Raw genomic sequence first — 18,596 nt, forward strand, 5'->3', positions numbered from 1 at the left:
TCCGCTATGAACGAGGCACAACAACTCTAGGAAAGCTTTCGCAGCATACGCCAAAACCACGATTGCTTTGGGCTTGCATCCGCGTTCTGGTCGTCTTCAGAGAGAGCAACCCTGTGCCAGGCATTGGTCAGGTTGCCTCGAAAGTTCCATTGCGCGTCATATGATTCTGGTTGGGAGTTGTAGCTGTCATCGACTGCTTTGACAACAAACACGCGCCCAGCGGTAGCCTTTGGAATAACCCATTCCCACCTTTTCCAGGACCAACTTTTATGGCCCTGGGTTTCGTCTGAACGGAGCTCCGCCTGGCTCCAGGTCTTTCCATCGTCAGCACTTATGTCGACCCGGACGATTTCTCGACCTCCTCCGCTGAATGCATATCCTTCGACTCTGATCGCATCCTCTTCGATGCCATACTTAGTTAAATCCGCTCGACCCTTTCGACTATCTCTTGACAAGACACTCACTGCAGTGATTGCACCTTGAACGGGAGTTTCTTGGATGGCCGGAGCCGATGACCAATCAACGTCCATTGAGGCCTGATTTGGGCCGAAACATTTATAGTCTCTCTGCTGCCACTGAGATTGACTTTCCTCTTCAGAAAGAACAACTCTCTCAAGCCATTTCACACTTCTTGCTGCCGTATGGCCGGGAATGAGTGCTCTGAGTGGATATCCATGATCGCGTGGCAGCGGTTGGCCTCCCATCTCATAGGCAAGCATAACATCGCCGTGAGGATCCACTGCTTTTGATATGGGTATAGAGCCAGAGTACGCTTCAGCACCGACGAGGTGGACATGTCGGACATCGTCGTCGCCGATATCCCGGTCGAGAGAGTAGCCTGCGTCTGCGAGGACGTCCCTTAGGCGCACACCTGTCCATAATGAATTTGATATGGCCCCAACATCCCATGGTAGGCCACTGGCAGGTTTAGCATTCTCCGACATGTGTTTTCGACGATTGCCCGTGCACTGCAGTGTTGCTGTAATGCTGAAGGGCTTGAAATTCGACTTGAGCTCTGCAACACTGTACGCCTTTTCTGTACCATCGGGTAACTCAACGTGTAACACGTGCTTTCCCTCATCAATTTTCGGGACCCAGAAGTGGTTGCGGACGAAAAATAATCTATTGGGGGTGATGAATGACTCGGCGATCTCTTGGGACGGAGTTTCCGCATTACATGGCTTGTCTGTGTGTCGCAACAGACGCGGATCTCTTGCTGGATCCGACTGAAATGGATCTTCGATCTTGTCCTCCGGGACTTTGCCATCTACCAGGTCTCTGGGGTCAACCTCGCCAATGCAGTACTGTTCGAGGATATCGTAGACATCCTGCTTTTTATGGATGGAGAATATGTCCCAGTATCTGTCAATGGATCCGCCAACGGCTTGTAGAATGACGGGTCCCCCAGGATGAGCCTCGATCCACTCTGTGATATCGAACACTCGGCTCCCTTTCGTAACCCATTTCCTGTCCGAGTTTCTTCCGTGTCGCTCGACTTCGCCTAGGCGAATATACCGTTTCTGAAGGTGAGCAATGTTGGGACTGGCCTCGGCGTGCGCGTCCTTCCACTCAAACACGGAACCGGCTACGGTCGCACTAGCTAGCACGGCAGCGCCAACGTACTTCCATATTGATCTCCGGTGATGCTCTTGTGGTCTGCGACTGGTCGTGCTGACTGGCCGGAACGGGACAAGTGAGGTCACTTTCGCGCTACAGATTCTCCAACTGCATGTCGACGTCAGCGGCGATGAGTAAGCCTTCGATATACATGGCCCACATCGCCAGCTGAACGTTGACATGGTGGAGAGGGAGAGAGCCAACAACGAAGGTCAATAATGTACCTCGACCTTAAGGTCCACCATTTCTGGGAAAGAAGCTTGCGTGAAGTTGAGGTGGATTTCCCGGCAATGGCATTGTTTGGCTAGGTAATCATCCGCGAGAAGCGCACAGTCGCTTGCGATGACGGTTGGTACTTGGACTATCGTTAGGTCTTTCTGTGCTGTGCGGAAGTCAGTGTGTGCATTTCACGTCGGAGTTCTTGGTGATCGGATACACGAACAAGCGGGCAGTGACTCGCTTATGAGGCCCGTGGACGTTGCAATGCGCCTCTCAGGGGCGGAAGTTCGGAGTGCGGGGCATTTCGGCGACAGCCTTGTCGGCGACTCGGGGACCATCATCGAGAGAAGCTGACAGCGACGTGCGCAGGAAGAATTCTATTGGGAGCCAAAGGTAATACTGGTGTTTTAATAGTCTCAAGGGCCCCGGAGTCTGCATTTCTTGTGGAAGATTCAGCCATACATTGCGATCCGATCGGCGACAATCACCATCATCACCACTGATTTGTCCGTACAGCCTTGTCAAGGTGTGCTTCGACACCATTGGTCGGTCGAACTCCACCGCAGCCTCGTCTGGCCCGGCTGCAACCCCGGAAGAGCGGGCGAAGAACTTTGTGCTCGTAATTGATATTATTGACGCATCTGGATCTTTATTTGCCTCAGCAAGATATAATAAGCAACGAGTCAAGATGTGGCTGCGCCTTCTTTGTCCAGAAGATGTAAATCTGATAACGACGCCGACTCCTCTCATTCAGAACCGCACTTCATCTAGTCCCAAGATCGCAGGTATAATATTCCACCAAGTTGAGTGATTGGCCAGAACCTTTACCCGAGTATTGGACGCTTGGTCCACTTCCAAGGAACTACAAATATAGATCAGGGACATTGGAAGAAATCTCTCAGCAAGCGAAGAAGACATCCTCCTCCTCCTCCCCTTCATAATCGCAGTTCCATCATCACTCTCCTTGCGCGAGACGCTCTCTCCGTCAGCCATGGATCCCTCAGGGACCTACGCAAACTGCCAGATATCTCGCACGAGATCCTTCCACCACGAGTGCCAAGATGGCGTCGTCCAGACGGGGAAAGACCAACTCGAGTCCAGCTTCTCAGCAGTCAACAGCCACGGATGGAGACGGGTGGTACTGAACTTCACACCCTCGTGGTTCGCGGCGACCATGGGTACGGGGATCGCGTCCATCTTGCTCCACAACCTCCCTTACAACGGCGACTGGCTCTACTGGTTGTCCGTTGTCGTCTTCTGTCTCAACGTCGCCCTTTTCTGCACCTTCCTTTTCATCTCGGTCCTTCGCTACACGCTGTTCCCGGGCCTGTTCATGGCCATGATCAGACACCCCGTGCAGTCCCTCTTCGTGGGGACGTTCCCCATGGGTCTCGCCACGATCGTCAACATGATTGTATTCGTGTGCGTGCCCGCGTGGGGGGAGTGGGCGACGACACTGGCATGGACCCTGTGGTGGATCGACGTCGTCATCTCCGTCGCGTCGTGCATGTGGCTTCCGTTCGTCATCATGCACATCCACGAGAGCGAACTGTCCAAAATGACGGCGGTGTGGCTGTTGCCGATCGTGGCGACCATCGTGGCGGCTGCTTCGGGCGGCATCGTCGCGGAGGTCCTCCCGAACCCGCAGCACCAGGTCTGGACGATCGTCACGTCCTACGTCCTCTGGGGCACCGGGTTCCCCCTCGCCATGGTCGTGCTGGTCATGTACTTCCACCGCTTGACCATCCACCGGTTGCCACCCAGGGAGGTCATCGTGTCGGTCTTCCTGCCGCTCGGGCCGCTGGGCCAAGGCAGTTTCGGGCTGATGCAGCTTGGCAAGGTGTGCGCGGCCGTGTTTCCAAAGACGGAAAACCTCGGCGGCCCCGAGGGCGGCAGAGTCATTTACAGCGCCAGCATCGTCTGTGCCTTGGTCATCTGGGGCTACGGATGTGTGTGGCTGTTCTTCGCCCTGGCCAGCATCACGCGGAGCAAGTTCCCCTTCAACATGGGCTGGTGGGGGTTCACCTTCCCCATCGGCGTCTTCGCCGTCTCGACATGTACTCTCGCGAAGGAGATTCCGAGTCTCTTCTTCAAGGTCCTCGGCACAATCTTCTCGATCGCTGTGGTCTTGCTGTGGCTGGTGGTGGCGACGGTGACATGCAAAAGTGCTATCGCTGGCACCATCTTCTTTGCGCCGTGCGTACAACAGTACGAGCAGGAGATTGTGCGAGAGCGGAAGCGAAAAGGTAAAGAGAGCGGAAGGCCGTGGTACAAGATCAGAAGTGTGAACAAAGATCAGGAAAATGAAGAGAGTAAAGATGCAAAGGAAGAAGTATGAGATTGGTCGCTGAATTAGCGTTGCTGTATAGTACTGGAGATACGTGTCCCTAGACTCAAATTTCGTTGAACCTGAACGAAGCATTCACACCGTGCTCTTGTCCCGCTCTTCCTATTTGTCTGCTCTCTTCGCCCTGCCTCTCTTGAGCCTGATGCAGAAGCCTTTGAACCCTTGAGAACCTCACTCTGTCCACAATCTTCCCCAATGAACTCCGCTTCAATCAAAGAAGAAGCACGCCTGCCGTGAATGGCACTACCGTAGCGCTGTGGTACCAGGACAAAAGGGGGTCTGAAATAATCATACTAAGCCTCGGGGACCAAGATTCCGCTGTTGAATTACCACCGTGTATCGTCGTTAGCGAGGAGAGCTCTTGGGCTGAATATTCATTCCGCCTCGGTGGCAGTCAACTTCCGTCTGTGGGCCGTCACCCACATATCGGTCTGGAGGTGAATCCCGAAACATCTGGTCTTCCAGGGACTCAGGGGGTCCATAAGATTGAACTCGAAGCGGCGAAGTAATTCCAAGATCACCTTGTTCAGCTCGATCATGGCCACGGTCTTCCCCAGACATTGATACCTGCCATACCCAAAGATGAGCTCATTGTTTTGCTCCATGGCCTTGATCTTTTCAATAGATGGTTCGTCTCCGCCATCACTCTGGAGGATCCATCGTTCGGGCCGAAAAGCGTACTCGTCGGGACCAAACAGAGCCGGCGAGTGGTGGACTTGCTTTGCCGAGTAGCTAGATTTTGGGTGAATTGTAAGTTGGGAATCTAGGAGCAGGGTGAACTTACGCAATTGAGATGCCACCAGGAACGAAGTGACCGCTGATGGTGTCACCCCCCGGCGGAGTCTTTTGTCCTCAGCAACAGCAAAACTTCATTCTTCAGGTGCTTACCTTCTTCGCCAACATGCCTGCAATAGGCGGATACCACCGCAGCCCCTGCACCACCATCAACATCGCACTCACAACTCCTGGCACCAGAGAGCGCTTACCTCCTTAATGCACGCCTGCAGATATGGAAGATCCCTGGCTTGGGCATTGGAGACTATCAAGTCATCCGAGGGTATCTTCCCAGCTGCAACTGCCTCGTCGATTTCGGCCATCAACTTCTTGTACACCAGCGGACTAGAAATGATGCCGCGTAGGGTTGCTCGAAGTCCAGTAGCTGTTGTGTCCGACCCGGCGGCCCTATACACCCTGTCAGCATGTCGTTTCCACTGAGTTGGCAAACGGCAGAATCAAACAATTGCATGACACTCTCCGACTCCGCTTCTTGTTGGGTGAGTCCGTGTCGAATGAAACTACCAAGCATGTCACTGTATTCGCCCTTGGCCTTGCCATCGGGCCCAAAGCGCCTGGCAACCTGTTCTTGAGTAATGGCCACCACCTTGCCCAGACCAAGCTTGCTTTTGGCAGAGGGTGCGAAGAGGCCAAGGAAGCCGATGTTGGTAAGGAACTCGATGACCCGAGGGAGACAGCAAGTGCAGAAGATGGAGGGAAAAATAGTCTCGAGTTCATGGATGTACCCCAGGTTGTCATTGTCGTCCCGGAGATCATGGAACTTGTTGTCGAATGACAGTTTACTCATGACGTCGCTGGTGAAGAACTGAATCTTTCGTGCCAGGTCCATAGGAATCATCGTTCCCGGGCTGCTGATATACTTGGCGTTGACGAGATTGACCAAGTCTTGTACGCAATCGTCAATGTCCCGCTCTAGAGTGAGGTTTTCTTTTCCGGAATATCCAAATCCCATTCTCCGCCTTAGGTCCTCGTGTTTGGCCTCATTTCGATTCGAGAGGACGTTATCTTGTCCGGGGCTCAAGCGCATGGCGATGTACCAATCGGACCGCGTATACGGTGACCGCACCGCCGACATGCGACGCAAGACATCTGGATCTGCCGTCAACAAAGTGTTTGGGGCTATTCGCACCAACGGCCCATATTGCTGGTGGAGGTGTCCGAATCTGTTGTAGATCTCGCCGTCGAGGTGGGTTCGGAATAGGGGAATGACAGACAATCCCCAGAGACGCGGGCCAGGAATATGGCTGAGACGGGCGTACGATCGTCCGTAGAAGATGGCGACCAGCACCAGGCTGATCAAACCCCAATCGAGCAGCACAGACCCGGTGACCGCCATGCTGATGGATGTCGTAGTGACAGGACAGGCTATGGAGAGGAGTTTGTTTTGCGAGAAAGGCGGGATCCGTGGCTTCAGAAGGAGAACAGTTCGTGGGACAAGCCCTGCGTTAACTGCACATGCGGTGACAACCAAGCATCAGCCAGCGAATGGGCCCGAGTGATAAGGTATCCAACAAAAGATACCGGAAGATACTTCCCACGGGCCGGAGCGGGACAGAGGGTTGCGCCATGCGAAAGTACAGAGTCCCCGGGGACCTGGGTCCTTTCAAGTCTAGCGGCAGCCCATAAGCTGAGCCTAACTTAGTGAGCCGGGGTCCACGACGCCCGTCACGCCACGCCGTTGCTTGTCCCTCTCTGGCGAAAAGGGCTCGATGAAGATCGCCATCGGAATCCGTTGTTGATGTTGCCTTTTGAGCGTGGACTGATATCGACGCGGATAACCAACCTTCTCGCGAGAGCACGAGCAAGTGACGCCATGAGCTCCCCAGGGCAGATTTCAGACCATGCCAATTTCGAAATCGAGGCGGATGAACTGAACGAAGCAGATTCGACACTGGGGGACGATATTTCTCAAGCTACCGAATCTATCCGGTCCAGCCTGCACCAGGGGGTCGTGGAAAATGGGCGACAATACCACAAATACAAAGATGGCTCGTACATTCTTCCCGAGGACGACATGGAACAAGAGAGACTAGACCTACAGCATGAGATGTTCCTCAAATCCTTCGGCCGCAAACTGTATCTGGCCCCCATAGACTGCGAGCTCCACGAGGTTTTGGACCTTGGGACGGGCACTGGAATGTGGGCAATTCAATTTGCGGACGAGCATCCCCGGTCGAGCGTCCTCGGCATCGACCTGAGTCCCATGCAGCCAACGTCGGTCCCGCCGAACTGCAAGTTCGAAGTGGACGACTTCGACACTCCGTGGGCGTTTCAAAAGCAATTTGACTTCATCCACGGTCGAATGCTGCTCACTGCCAGCGCCGATTTTCCCGCGTTGTTCCGTCGGGCGTACGATTCGCTGAAGCCAGGGGGGTGGTTCGAAATGCAAGATCTCTACATGCCGCTCCTATCGGACGACGGGACTTTAGAGGGCACTGCGTTTGGAGAATGGAATGAGAAATACATGGAAGCTTGTGCGGTCCTCAAAAGGGATCCCTCGTGGACAGCGAAGTACAAGGAATGGATCACGGGAGCAGGCTTCACGAACGTGAAAGAACAAATCTTCAAGTGGCCCATTAACCCGTGGCCGAAAGACAAGTATCTGAAGGAGATGGGCCTTTGGAACATGGTCAACATGCTCGACGGGTTGGATGGATTCACCGTTAGACTGTGGACGGTGGCCCTAGGAATGGCAGTTGAGGATATCCAAGCCTTCCTCGTCTCGGTGCGGAAGGACATCAGAGACACCAAGATTCATTCCTACTGGCCCATGTAAGTGTCTTTGGATCTTGCTCTGGAAGTGCCTGCTAACCTTGTGTCCCCCAGACATGTCGTCTACGGCCAGAAGCCCAAGTAACGAGTTCGATGTCGCTTGGACAGTCCGCCGGTCCGCTCGGATTGGTTCCGAAGATTCCTTCCAAAGGTGATTCAGGTAAGTTGTCGAGCTTAAGACGGCCGGGCTACATCACCTCGACCAATCTCAGTGGAGACGGAGGAATCCTGCCTTGGATCTCCAACACGGAAACTGCCGGTCGAGTGGCGACACTGGTCGAGAGCATACGAGCGCCATGCTCCAAATGTTGACGACGAAACATCTTGCTAGCTACTGGCGGCACCATCTTGAAGGGGATACTTTGTAATCGGCGCTGTGATGTGATGCAGTACAGACGAGATGGGATCATGGGCAACGGAATGCGATGACACATGCTCTCCCTTGGGAACCATGTCGTCGGGAACGAACACCAGAGATGGTATCATCAGCTGTGGAATGGCATGGAACCTACAAACACGTCGACTGGTATTCCCAACGGGGGCTGAGATAGCTCTTATACGAGGTTTCGGGAGACACGATGAGACAGTCGCACGGACCCTTGAGGTAGGTCAAGCCATGGCGAAGAGGCTCCGGCCAACCCTCACATTCCCCCATACCTTTACTGTTAACTGTCCACGGGCCACGACATCACTCCCCCGCATTTATACGAGAACGAGTCCGAGGATATGGCATCCTCCGGTCTCACGGGGTCCGTGTTCCTTTGCCTTTCCTCCACTTCAACTAGTCACTTGATTGCTATCAGCTGAAACCATTTCAAGGAATTTCACATTGTGCTTTCTTTTCTCTTCCCTTCTAGCTCATCTTCCAGAACACTGGATGGTGCTGAGAACGACACACTTGTAACTGATTCTCACCCTGGTGCTTCAGTCGACGCCATCCCAAGTTACGACAAGGTGTACTCTTCATACCTCTTGCTGGTCTGCTACGGCTAACCAGCCTCAAAGCTGCTACGCCCACCTCTCACACCCCGACCAGTGAGACGAAGGAGCGTGTATCAAGCAAGTGAACAAAAGAAACGGGCTAAGGGGAAGGGAAATCGAAAGGGAACGAAACGAAACAATGGCAAGCCTTCTCGCCTGTGTCATAGACGTTCTCTTTCCCGTCCCGTTTTTCGCCGTCAGCATCTTCTGTACGTCTGGATACCCTACCGACCCCGTGTTAAACTTCTCTCTCTCTATCTCTCATCCTTGGACCCTCGGCGCGTTTTGTTTTCTCCTCTGGCCAGCGGATGCAATAGATTGCCTTCTCATTCCTTCCTGTGCTTTCTTACTTACTTACTTACTTCTCTCTCCATCTCAGACTTTGCAGTCGCATTTGTCAAAAATCCTTTGCTGCCCTTGACAAACTTTGCGTCGTTCAAAGAAAAGGCGTTTGCGGGACTATGGCTCACGCTCGGCGGCATCTCCGCCGACCAAACCCCGGCCGAGCTCGACGGTCTCCTGGCGAGTAGCAAAGGTTTGATCCTCGACGTGGGGCCGGGCTCGGGCGACCAGCTCCGCCGCTTCAGCAACCCGCAGAACATCACTGCCATATACGGCGTGGAGCCGGGCGTCACGATGCACGACAAGCTCCGCGAGTCGGCGAGGAAAGCCGGGCTGGGCGACGACAAGTACCGCATCATTGGGGGCACGGCGGACCTGGAATCTATCGTTCCCGCGCTGGTCAAAGACGGCCTCGTCAAGACGGGGGAGACGGGGGGGCCCGCGGCGGCGGAGGAGGACGACCTGGCCATCTTCGACGAGATCGTCTGCGTGCGCGTGCTGTGCGGTGTCCCTGACCAAGAGGCCAGCGTCGCGGACCTGTACGCCCTGCTCAAGCCCGGCGGGCGCTTCGTGCTGTGCGAGCACGTGCTGAATGGTCACTCGTGGGCCGCGGACCAGGCGCAAAAGTTCTGGATGGCGGTCGGCTGGCAGGCGTTGATGGGGGGCTGTGACCTGCGCCGAGACACGGTGCAGACGTTTCTCAACGTGGCAAAGGAAAAGGACGGCGGGTTCGCAAAGGTCGAAATGAACCAAGTCGACGCGCACAGCATGCTGACGCACGTCGTGGGAGTCTTGACCAAGAAGCAGAAGAAGAAGAGATAGGGTATCTATCCATCAACCTTGGGTAGTACGTATGTAGTGAGGTTCAGTGAGGTAAGGGGGTTTCGTAATCTTGTCATTGGAAAAAAAAAGAAATCCGAAGAACCTGCTCCGTTGTACGTCAAGGCATCCATCGGAACAATTCAAAGGTCATCAAGTCACCGTCTGAGTGGCGGACGTCCATAGTCCTTCACATAAAATCGTGTATGCGTTTACAAACTCCAACATCGAGAGAAGTTTAGTCATAAGTCATTCGAAGATCCATTTGCATGCTGTCTGGTCTCGACGAGGAACCATCATCATCAGCATCGTCAGCATCAGTTGTCCTCTGTATTCGATTCAGTTCCACTATCGTCATCACTCTCGTCTTCTGAACTCGAATTCTCAGACTCGGATCCAGTAATGGGGGCGGCTTGTCCTTCTATGGGCTTCATCTCCTCCTTGACCGCCTGCCCGATCACAGGTTCTTTGTCAGGTTCGAAAGTGATTACCTCCCGTGTTGTTGGAGATTCCACGGTTTCCGACACGTCCTGTGGATCATTTGCGGTTGCGGCTGCTGCTTCGACTGTGTCTTCCGGAGCAGGCACAGTGGCCCGATCAACACACACCGTGTCCGACTCGTCAATGAGAGCCTGCGACTTCTGAAAAACGACACCTGGGAACACAGTGGTGAAAGCCGGTCGTCTCGACCTATCAATGGCGCACACGCGAGGAAAGACAACCGCCATGACGGGATTAGTACTGAAAGCGCTCGAATTTACAGTCTCCAGGACGACAGTGTTGTTGTCCATCAACTGCAATGTCAACCACTCACGACCGGCACGGCCGGGTTCTGTGCTGACTTCGAAATGGCTTTCGTAGCGCTGCAAAGGCTCCCAGGCCTTGACAACGTCACACAGAATGTCGGACAGTCTGGCTTTGACTTTCTCGCACAGTGCTTCCGAGAGCAAGCTCTGGATAGGTTTAACAGCCCCATCCACGGCGCTCTCAACACGAAAGGCCTTGACCTTTTCAACTTCATCCTTGAAGTCGTCGCTGCCGGTCATGGATAGGAAGAGATCCCGCAGTTGACTCTTCTTCCTAGTGTCGGTCATCTTGTGGAGAATGAATCGGAGTTCGTCGTCATCCTCGAAAAGATAGTTCGGAGTGAAAATGTACTCTTCCAGGGATTTAGCGAGGAGAGCCATGACGAGCATTGTTCGGGATCGTTTGTTGGACGATTCAGCAGAGAAGGCGTTGAAGCCAGGCATCTTGTCCTCCAGCTCGGACCAGTTGACAATGCTCCAGTCTGATAATGACTATCCCAAGGACCAAGTCAGCAAAACGGGATACAGATTGACCGAGGGTAACGGTTCGAACAAACATCTTTCACATCGTCCTCCTCGATTACACTGTGGACCGCGTTGAAGCACGTCTCCCATATATTCTTGATCTTCTGGAAACTAGGACGAGGTAAGCATGCGTCAACTCTGACGGCATCCATCTGAATGCACTCACGTCACATCCGGATTGTCTTCTGTAAGTTCCTGGTTTTGAACCGCACGGCCATCCCGAGAGCTTGTAGAGTGTTCCGCTGCCGACTCTATCGCTTTGAGTGCTTCTCTAATTCTCTTGAGCTCGGCTCTGAGCGTGGAAATCTCTCGATCTCTCTGAGCCACTTCATCACGGTGGATGTTGAGGAATGTCTTGGCCGCTTGTTTGAAGCTTTTTTCATCACCTGTGAGCAGTGGATGCGCTTCTAGTACTCCCGCGGTACCCTCCGGCTCTATCGCAGTCTGCGTGGGATCATCTGGCTCGGTAGCTACCGGTTCTGCACTTGTCTCTTTCTCGTTCTCGTTGTCGTCTGTAGGGTCGTTGTTCCCATCTGTGTTCGGGGTCTCTTCTAGTGGTAGAACTTGGGCCTGCTCGTTAGCATGAACCTCGGTCTGAACAGGTGCATCAACATTCTCGGTCTCAGACATCGGGAATACACCTCGCTAACAGGACAAAGTGCAGATCTGGCTCGCCTCTTGGGCTGTTTGAAGAAGGATGTCCGCTCTCCTCAAGTCCTGAGGAGAGGAGACAGGTGCTAGATATGGGAAAACCTAGTGCGCTGGTTCTCTGACCAAAGTAATCATTATCCACATCTTTTGACCAGTTTCGTCCCTAGGTCCTGCGTTCGCTCATGTTAGAGTGAACTTAGGCATCTCTGAGCAAATAGATGTAACGACATCCCTGTGCCAAATCATTCAGCAGCGGACAAATGATAGCCAGGCCTGCTCACAACTCCTCAATGAGCGCATGATCAGACCGGACCAGTCAAAGTCCAACGGACACTGTCGCTCATCGACATGATCGCGGAAATCTGCATCAGGTCGGCTGAGAACCTGCTCGGTAGCTCTCCAATTCGAACAGATATCAATCGGCACAGCTATCCAAATAACACAGACTGCGCAACAATGCCGGTGGTCTTCTCGTTAGTTTTCCTCACAAGTTCATTTGCTTCTTCTGCGACGTCGACTGAACTCCCGCTCCGTGTCCGTCTCTCATTGGTTACGCCCTTCAGGGGTACCCGGACCGCCTCACTATCAAGAATCCAGCAAACACGTCTGCACTGCAAGTTAGGCACAAAAACACCAATAAAGTCTCGTGATTGATGCGGATGTACGGATCAAGGGCTTCTCTGCTGTTAAGCGACCATGTCCTTGAACAGGTGTTCACTGAGTGCATCGACAAAAAAGCAAGCTGCGGCAGTGGGGTGGGTCGCAAGAGAATGTCATGGTGTGATGCATAGCAAACATTGAACAATTTACGGAACAGATTGCACGAGCACAATCTTGCCACCCTTCTCTCCGAGACAAAGTCGTGGATAAAGTATGCCAACACTCATACAACACGTCGTCACGAGTCGGCTCGTGTTGCGTAGGTCCTCCAAAAACTGCCTTCAGTTGTGCGCTGTTGGTATGGAGGCATCGTATAGTACTGCTTCTCAAAGGCCGTATGCTCGACGCTGGTCAAAGGACGGTAAAATGCTGCAGAACTCATGGTGAAGTGATTATGACCTGAAGGACTTTGTCGACTGGGAGCCGGCGCACCAATCCAACGTGTTAGGGTGTGACGGCCGACTAAAAGCCGTAAGGCTACACTTTCCAAGCGCCTTTTCTCTGCTCGGGATTTCCAACAGAAGATTTGTCTTGTTCGACTTTGGCTTCCCGTTTTCCGGCCGAACTTGCTTCCCATTCCTCTCTGATGCATCTCCTCATATCTTCTACAAGCACAGCAGCGTCGTCGTAATCCAGGTCATCTCGCATACCACGTCCAAAAAGGATCCTCGTGCGGTTGAACCCGGTTGGCTGAGCATTTGGTGGGTACTGAGTTTCCGACTTCGATTTTGACTCTTTGGGTGTCACATAATTCAATGGCGGTCGTGGCACAATGTGAAAGTGCACATGTGGGACAACTTGCGCCGCTCCCGGCCCTGCGAGAAATATGAGAACATGCCACGATGCACCGGTGTTCTGGTATCCCATCAAGATTGACCAGAAGCTCCAAAACTATTCTGACTTACCATTATTTTGCACAACATTGTAATCTACCTTCTGATGGGGAATATCTGGCATCACAGCTTTCATGACGGATCTGCTGAGAAGTGGTAGAACCCGCCCTATCTGGAGATTTTTTAGCATGCCATGTTCGATAACGCCAGCACAAAACATTCTTGGTCAACCCTAAGTCGGGTGGCTGATCTTGAAATGCCAAACATACCTCTGCGCCCTCATCCGGGCTCAAATCTCCGACTTTAACACGGTGCTTTCGCGGTGCAACAAGCACATGGCCTCGGGTCAGAGGCATGATGTCCAAGAAAGCAATGACATGTTCGGAGGAGTACAGCACATAGGACGGCGGGTCGAGTTGCTCGGGCTCGAGTGCTGGGTTGCGCTCGGCCGACGTAGGTGGGATCGCTTTGTAAGTGTGCGCTATCACACAGAACGGACAGCGCGGAGAGTAGTCGTGATCGGCATGAGGTGTAGAATGAAGTGACGTTTCTGGGATGAGATGGGGAGATTCATCAGCCATCTCGGAGTATCAGAAGTTGTCCAGCCCGTGAGCACCCGCAGTGGTCTATATCTATATAAGGCAAAGTTGTCTAACGAAAAGAAGAAAAAGAAGCATCCCCATCCGCAGAAAGCTGGTGCCGTGATGGAAGAATCGAACGGAAGGCGAATACCATTGACCAAATACCTGCTGGTGGCCAGTGGAACTTGCTGCTTTTGCACCGAGGAGAAACGGCGAGGCTGAACGAGGCTGAGTCTGTCTTGCCTGGCGGCTGTGCCATCAATCTTCCTTTTGGCCTCTCAGCATGTTCCAAGACCAAAGACTTTGCTTTGTCCTTCGAATTAGGGAGAATTTTTGGTACTGGATCTTGACCAAAGTCCCTTTAAAGCTAGAAAATTCCCGGTGGTGTGGTCCGACAAATATGGATTGGGCCTATCGGCCAAAAAATCTCAGAACTCACTTTCTAACAAACTCGATGATGAAAACTGGGACTAAGGTAATGATTCCAATTAATACGTACATGTCCTGCGTCCCGCTGTCCCCGCATACCTCAATGATCGGACTGGATTATTGCACTGAACTCTGACAGCCTGAGGAAGTAGAAGCGATAGATATAATCTCCAAGGCGAAAGTATACTCGTTAATGACAAGCGTTGAAAGCTGATCTGTGCATTCCAGCGATGGGTACAATCCCCAACACCAGCTTTCTGAATAAATCTCTGTTGACCTCGGATGGCCCGGCCGATACCAGAACCTCAACTTTGCGTGTTGAAAAAGCCAGCCCGCGAACCTATGCCGTTGGCGATGTGTCCTCAGATGGAGGGCTTGCGGTCTACGACTCCTTCAGCACTCTCCCTTCTCACCACGAGCTTCGAGGGGGATCTCCTGCATACAGATGGACGTTACAGAGGGCATCGTTGGTGAGGGGCGAAAGTTGTTCGAGGAGGGAGGATGTGAGGCTTAGTTGATATCGATACGCCGGAACAAAAGGTGTCGGGGCTGCTATGGGTTACCGACCTACCCAGCTTCATGGTTTGGCTGATCAAAGGCCGCGACTATCGGTATTGGCGAAGGGCAATGTCTCAAGAGATCACCAATGGGAGAAAAGAAATCTTGAACAACCAGTAATCGATGTCGAGACGTGATCGGTTTTAACTAGGTCTCCGGCTCTTTCTGAGCACAGAATGGTTCATTGATCACTCAAGAACGACAAGCCTGATTGTTATTCAAGGCCAAGTCTTGAAGGTGAGCAAAGCCTGCTTCAATCCGGGCTTTTGAGCAGTAATCCGGTCCGGGCACCGCCGCGTAAAGCACAAAGTCGGAAAAAGCTAAAAATGAAGAGGGCGAGGAAATATCAAGGGCTTTGGCAAGGCTCAGGGATCCTCAAGAATCAAGATGCAACAAGAGGCGAAGGGTGAGCGAGTGGTTAGGGAGTATGCCTTGTAAAGGTACCTTGGGACAGTTCATCATGTGCACTCCCTAAATCTCCTCGTGGAGCACCATTGTACGGATACAAGGTAGTGAATCAAATAGGCATCACCTCAGCCACCAGCGAGCTTGGTGTTCCACACAAAAAGATGGGAGCTTGAGTTGTATCCACCTAGTGTCTGCAATACTCCGTACCAGGCCACCCACTCACGGTTTCACGCTAGACTGAATATTGCATCTCGCCCAGCATCTGGGTTGGGGGACAAAACGCTACAGGGCTGTGTTATTGCTGTGCCACGCCGGTAAAGACATCATGAGAGCCCTTAATATCTACAGAGACATACTCTGCGTTTCATACCTTTCACAAATATCTCATGCTGGAGGACGTCAATTCGATACCTCAAACAACATATACGGTTCCAAACGAAAAGATCCGCTGTCATGATGCCGTTTGCAGCCTTCCGGTGGCTTGATCGACGAAAGCAGAGCCTCTCCAGCGAGACGACCGAAGAAGGCTGCCGAGTTCTTGCTGAAAGAGGTGTTCCGCGATCGAACGAGCATAGTGAAAGTGAAGAAGACTCAGAAGGCAGACTGGCTTCGAGCAAGGGTGATGCGCTGCCTCTGGAAGTGATCGAGCCAGGCACTTGGACTCTCAGGGTGTGCATCCTGGGTCTTGCAACCATGTGGCTCACAGGCCTCGCCACAATCATATACGGCTCTATCGTTGAGGCGTCCTCGAAGGGGACCTTCCAGCACTGGGGACCTTCTTTTATCCACAAGAGAGCAATTGGACCGCTCACCCAATTGGCGATTGCGTTCTGGATCACATTGCTCACTGACATCGCAGGACTTGTCCACTCGACAAGCCTTCGATTTTCACTCCTCGCACGTCGCAAATTGACATTCAACTCCAATCTACGCCTCTTTACAAGTTGCCCTGACTCACCTGTTCATTCATGGCCGATCAACATCATCTGGGCATGGTCTCTCATCTCGTCATATGCATGTGGTTCAATGGTGATCGTTGAGTCAGTATATGATTATTCAAATTCAGGAGAAGTCGGCTTCCATACGTACGATATTGTGTCTGGATATGCTCTCATATTCCTGGGGTTCGGCTTGCTGGGGCAAGCCTTGATTGCAAGTTGGGCTCTGATGGTCTGCAAGTTTCCGTCGTGGTCAACCAATCCTATCAAGACTGCGAAAATCTGCCGAGATCTGGGGTGGTTGAGGCCGCTGACGCAACGGACAATGTTAAGTGTCCACGATGCGCAGAGCCTCGAGCCACACGATTCTCCGTCGCTCCCAAAAGTACGGCAAGGGTCGTTGTTGAGGGCGCATTCTAATGTTCGTCCAGCGCTTATCTTCGTGTGGGTAGTCACAGCACTATCCTTTCTGTGGTTTATCGCAGTAACGCTCGCCTATCAACTCGGAGGCTCCTCCATAGGTCCATCATGGGGTACCTTTAGTCGGTCGTACACAAATGACTGGAGTCTGATACCAGATTGGCACGATGTAACGGCTTTCATCGCAATTTCCACTTCGCTTGGCCAAAGCTCTTACACATTCGGGCCCTGGTTCCTGTGTAAATACCTGTTAACCTGTGTCTTCTTGGGTGGTATCACGATGGATCTGCACGTCGTCGAATTACTTGTACAGTGCTCGCGCGACGAAAGTCTTTGGAGACAGACCGCATCAGCTCGCGGTCTGGATCGGAACAGAGATGGAGCCCTGGAGATTGCTTTTCGCAGTTGGGAAACGATAGCCTTGTTCGTCTTCAAGACTGCTGTGAACTGGGTCTTCAGCATGGCCTTTGGGCCCTATTGGGAAGGAATTGAGATGCGCATACCACAGATCTGTTACACGGCCATCTCGTTGTTTTGGCTGTCGCTGCTGGCCACCTACCTGGCGTTATGGAAGCCCAAAGGCCCACAACCAGCAACATTTGGGCATCTACCAACTCTGGTCGATCTCATTGACGTATGGCCAGGTCGAGGATCAAATGAGAGGAGCGAAAACGCAGTCGATGGAGGAGCGAAGGCCGACCATTTACCGCTGTTTTGGGGCGACAAAGGTACAAGGGATAATGGATTCCGCCGTGCAGGGACGGACCATGCGCCTCTTCAGCCCATAGTTATGACAGCATTGTATCTGTGAGAATGTCTCAATCTTGAATACGCCTCCTTCGTGTCTCTTGATTGACATTCGCTGTACAGTAGGGACGGTACAATGGCATGCCAGCTAAAGCAGCCAGAGACCTGCACATAAGTGGTAGACATGCGGACAGATCCCGCTCTCGCCTGGACCATTCCCCCGCAAAGTAGATATTCTGCACATTCTCTCAACCAACAGCGACCGAAATTCCTCTACTGGATATACACGTTCACACTTCGTCTTCGCGAAGCCACCGAAAAGACATATCCCAGCTTCGTATTCTCCCGCCACACGTAGGAGCAAAATGGGCCTCGAAGAACAGAAGGAGGAGCGAGAAGTCCTCGACTCCATCTTCCCAGATGAAATTACAGGTTCACCAGCCCAGAGCGCTACACGTCGATGCACTTCCTAACATTTTCCCTGCCAGACCTTTCAGATACATCCTACCGAATATCTATCACACTCGATGTTCCAGACGACCATTCCGAGGCTCCTGAGCAACCTGTATTGTTGCTCAACGTTACGTACCCCGACGCGTATCCTGATGTTGGACCGCATCTCGATATCACGGCTCCTCCGAATGCCGCCAAACACCCTCAGCTAGACATCCAGGCGGATAAATCTCAATTACTAGATGCACTACAGCCTACCATCGAAGACAGCATGGGAATGGCCATGGTGTTTACACTGGTCACCACGCTCAAAGAAGCTGCAGAGACGTTGATCTCAGACAGAATCAGGCAATTTGAAGCTGCCAAGGAGGTCGAGGCGCGGGAGAAAGAAGAGGAAGAAAACCGGAAGTTCCACGGTGCATTGGTGACCAGAGAGCGCTTCCTCGAGTGGAGAGAGAAGTTCCGGAGAGAGATGGAGGAGAAGGAGCGAAGACAGAAGGAAGAGGAGGAGGCAGAAGATAAAAAGAAACGAGGGGCCAAGGCTGAGGAGAAGAAATTGACTGGCAGACAGCTATGGGAGAGAGGGCTTGTCGGTAAAGGAGACGAAGACGACATCGAAGGTGACGATGCTGTGGCTGCTATTGAGAAACTCAAGGTCGAGGCTTGAAGTATGGTCTCGTCTCAGCCTTCGTAAG

The 18,596-nt window shown here is 52.7% G+C and overlaps 9 protein-coding genes across 9 annotated transcripts; 5 read left to right on the top strand and 4 right to left on the bottom strand.

Moving 5' to 3' along the window:
• Positions 1–26: 26 nt before the first annotated feature.
• On the bottom strand, positions 27–1,799 carry PV08_08145 (uncharacterized protein; the record flags this gene model as incomplete). Its single annotated transcript, XM_016382471.1, has 1 exon — positions 27–1,799. One exon carries the CDS (start codon positions 1,797–1,799, stop codon positions 27–29), a length of 1,773 nt encoding a protein of 590 aa, XP_016233174.1.
• Positions 1,800–2,827: 1,028 nt separating this feature from the next.
• Positions 2,828–4,174, top strand: PV08_08146 (uncharacterized protein; the record flags this gene model as incomplete). Its single annotated transcript, XM_016382472.1, has 1 exon — positions 2,828–4,174. One exon carries the CDS (start codon positions 2,828–2,830, stop codon positions 4,172–4,174), a length of 1,347 nt encoding a protein of 448 aa, XP_016233175.1.
• Positions 4,175–4,557: 383 nt separating this feature from the next.
• PV08_08147 (uncharacterized protein) lies at positions 4,558–6,314 on the bottom strand (the record flags this gene model as incomplete). Its single annotated transcript, XM_016382473.1, has 5 exons — positions 4,558–4,915; positions 4,968–5,026; positions 5,072–5,116; positions 5,170–5,365; positions 5,422–6,314. The coding sequence occupies 5 exons, from the start codon at positions 6,312–6,314 to the stop codon at positions 4,558–4,560; spliced, it is 1,551 nt and encodes a 516-aa protein (XP_016233176.1).
• Positions 6,315–6,791: 477 nt separating this feature from the next.
• On the top strand, positions 6,792–7,835 carry PV08_08148 (uncharacterized protein; the record flags this gene model as incomplete). The annotated part of the gene is made up of 2 exons (XM_016382474.1): positions 6,792–7,750; positions 7,805–7,835. 2 exons carry the CDS (start codon positions 6,792–6,794, stop codon positions 7,833–7,835), a joined length of 990 nt encoding a protein of 329 aa, XP_016233177.1.
• A 1,035-nt stretch (positions 7,836–8,870) lies between these two features.
• On the top strand, positions 8,871–9,895 carry PV08_08149 (uncharacterized protein; the record flags this gene model as incomplete). Its single annotated transcript, XM_016382475.1, has 2 exons — positions 8,871–8,940; positions 9,111–9,895. The coding sequence occupies 2 exons, from the start codon at positions 8,871–8,873 to the stop codon at positions 9,893–9,895; spliced, it is 855 nt and encodes a 284-aa protein (XP_016233178.1).
• Positions 9,896–10,209: 314 nt separating this feature from the next.
• Positions 10,210–11,853, bottom strand: PV08_08150 (uncharacterized protein; the record flags this gene model as incomplete). The annotated part of the gene is made up of 3 exons (XM_016382476.1): positions 10,210–11,190; positions 11,256–11,334; positions 11,390–11,853. The coding sequence occupies 3 exons, from the start codon at positions 11,851–11,853 to the stop codon at positions 10,210–10,212; spliced, it is 1,524 nt and encodes a 507-aa protein (XP_016233179.1).
• Positions 11,854–13,011: 1,158 nt separating this feature from the next.
• PV08_08151 (uncharacterized protein) lies at positions 13,012–13,948 on the bottom strand (the record flags this gene model as incomplete). The annotated part of the gene is made up of 3 exons (XM_016382477.1): positions 13,012–13,349; positions 13,440–13,539; positions 13,637–13,948. The coding sequence occupies 3 exons, from the start codon at positions 13,946–13,948 to the stop codon at positions 13,012–13,014; spliced, it is 750 nt and encodes a 249-aa protein (XP_016233180.1).
• A 1,851-nt stretch (positions 13,949–15,799) lies between these two features.
• PV08_08152 (uncharacterized protein) lies at positions 15,800–17,512 on the top strand (the record flags this gene model as incomplete). Its single annotated transcript, XM_016382478.1, has 1 exon — positions 15,800–17,512. The coding sequence occupies one exon, from the start codon at positions 15,800–15,802 to the stop codon at positions 17,510–17,512; it is 1,713 nt and encodes a 570-aa protein (XP_016233181.1).
• A 301-nt stretch (positions 17,513–17,813) lies between these two features.
• PV08_08153 (uncharacterized protein) lies at positions 17,814–18,568 on the top strand (the record flags this gene model as incomplete). Its single annotated transcript, XM_016382479.1, has 2 exons — positions 17,814–17,880; positions 17,937–18,568. The coding sequence occupies 2 exons, from the start codon at positions 17,814–17,816 to the stop codon at positions 18,566–18,568; spliced, it is 699 nt and encodes a 232-aa protein (XP_016233182.1).
• Between the last annotated feature and the right edge of the window lie 28 nt (positions 18,569–18,596).

Source organism: Exophiala spinifera, assembly GCF_000836115.1.
Source record: "Exophiala spinifera strain CBS 89968 unplaced genomic scaffold supercont1.6, whole genome shotgun sequence".
In the NCBI taxonomy this organism is placed as follows: domain Eukaryota; kingdom Fungi; phylum Ascomycota; class Eurotiomycetes; order Chaetothyriales; family Herpotrichiellaceae; genus Exophiala; species Exophiala spinifera.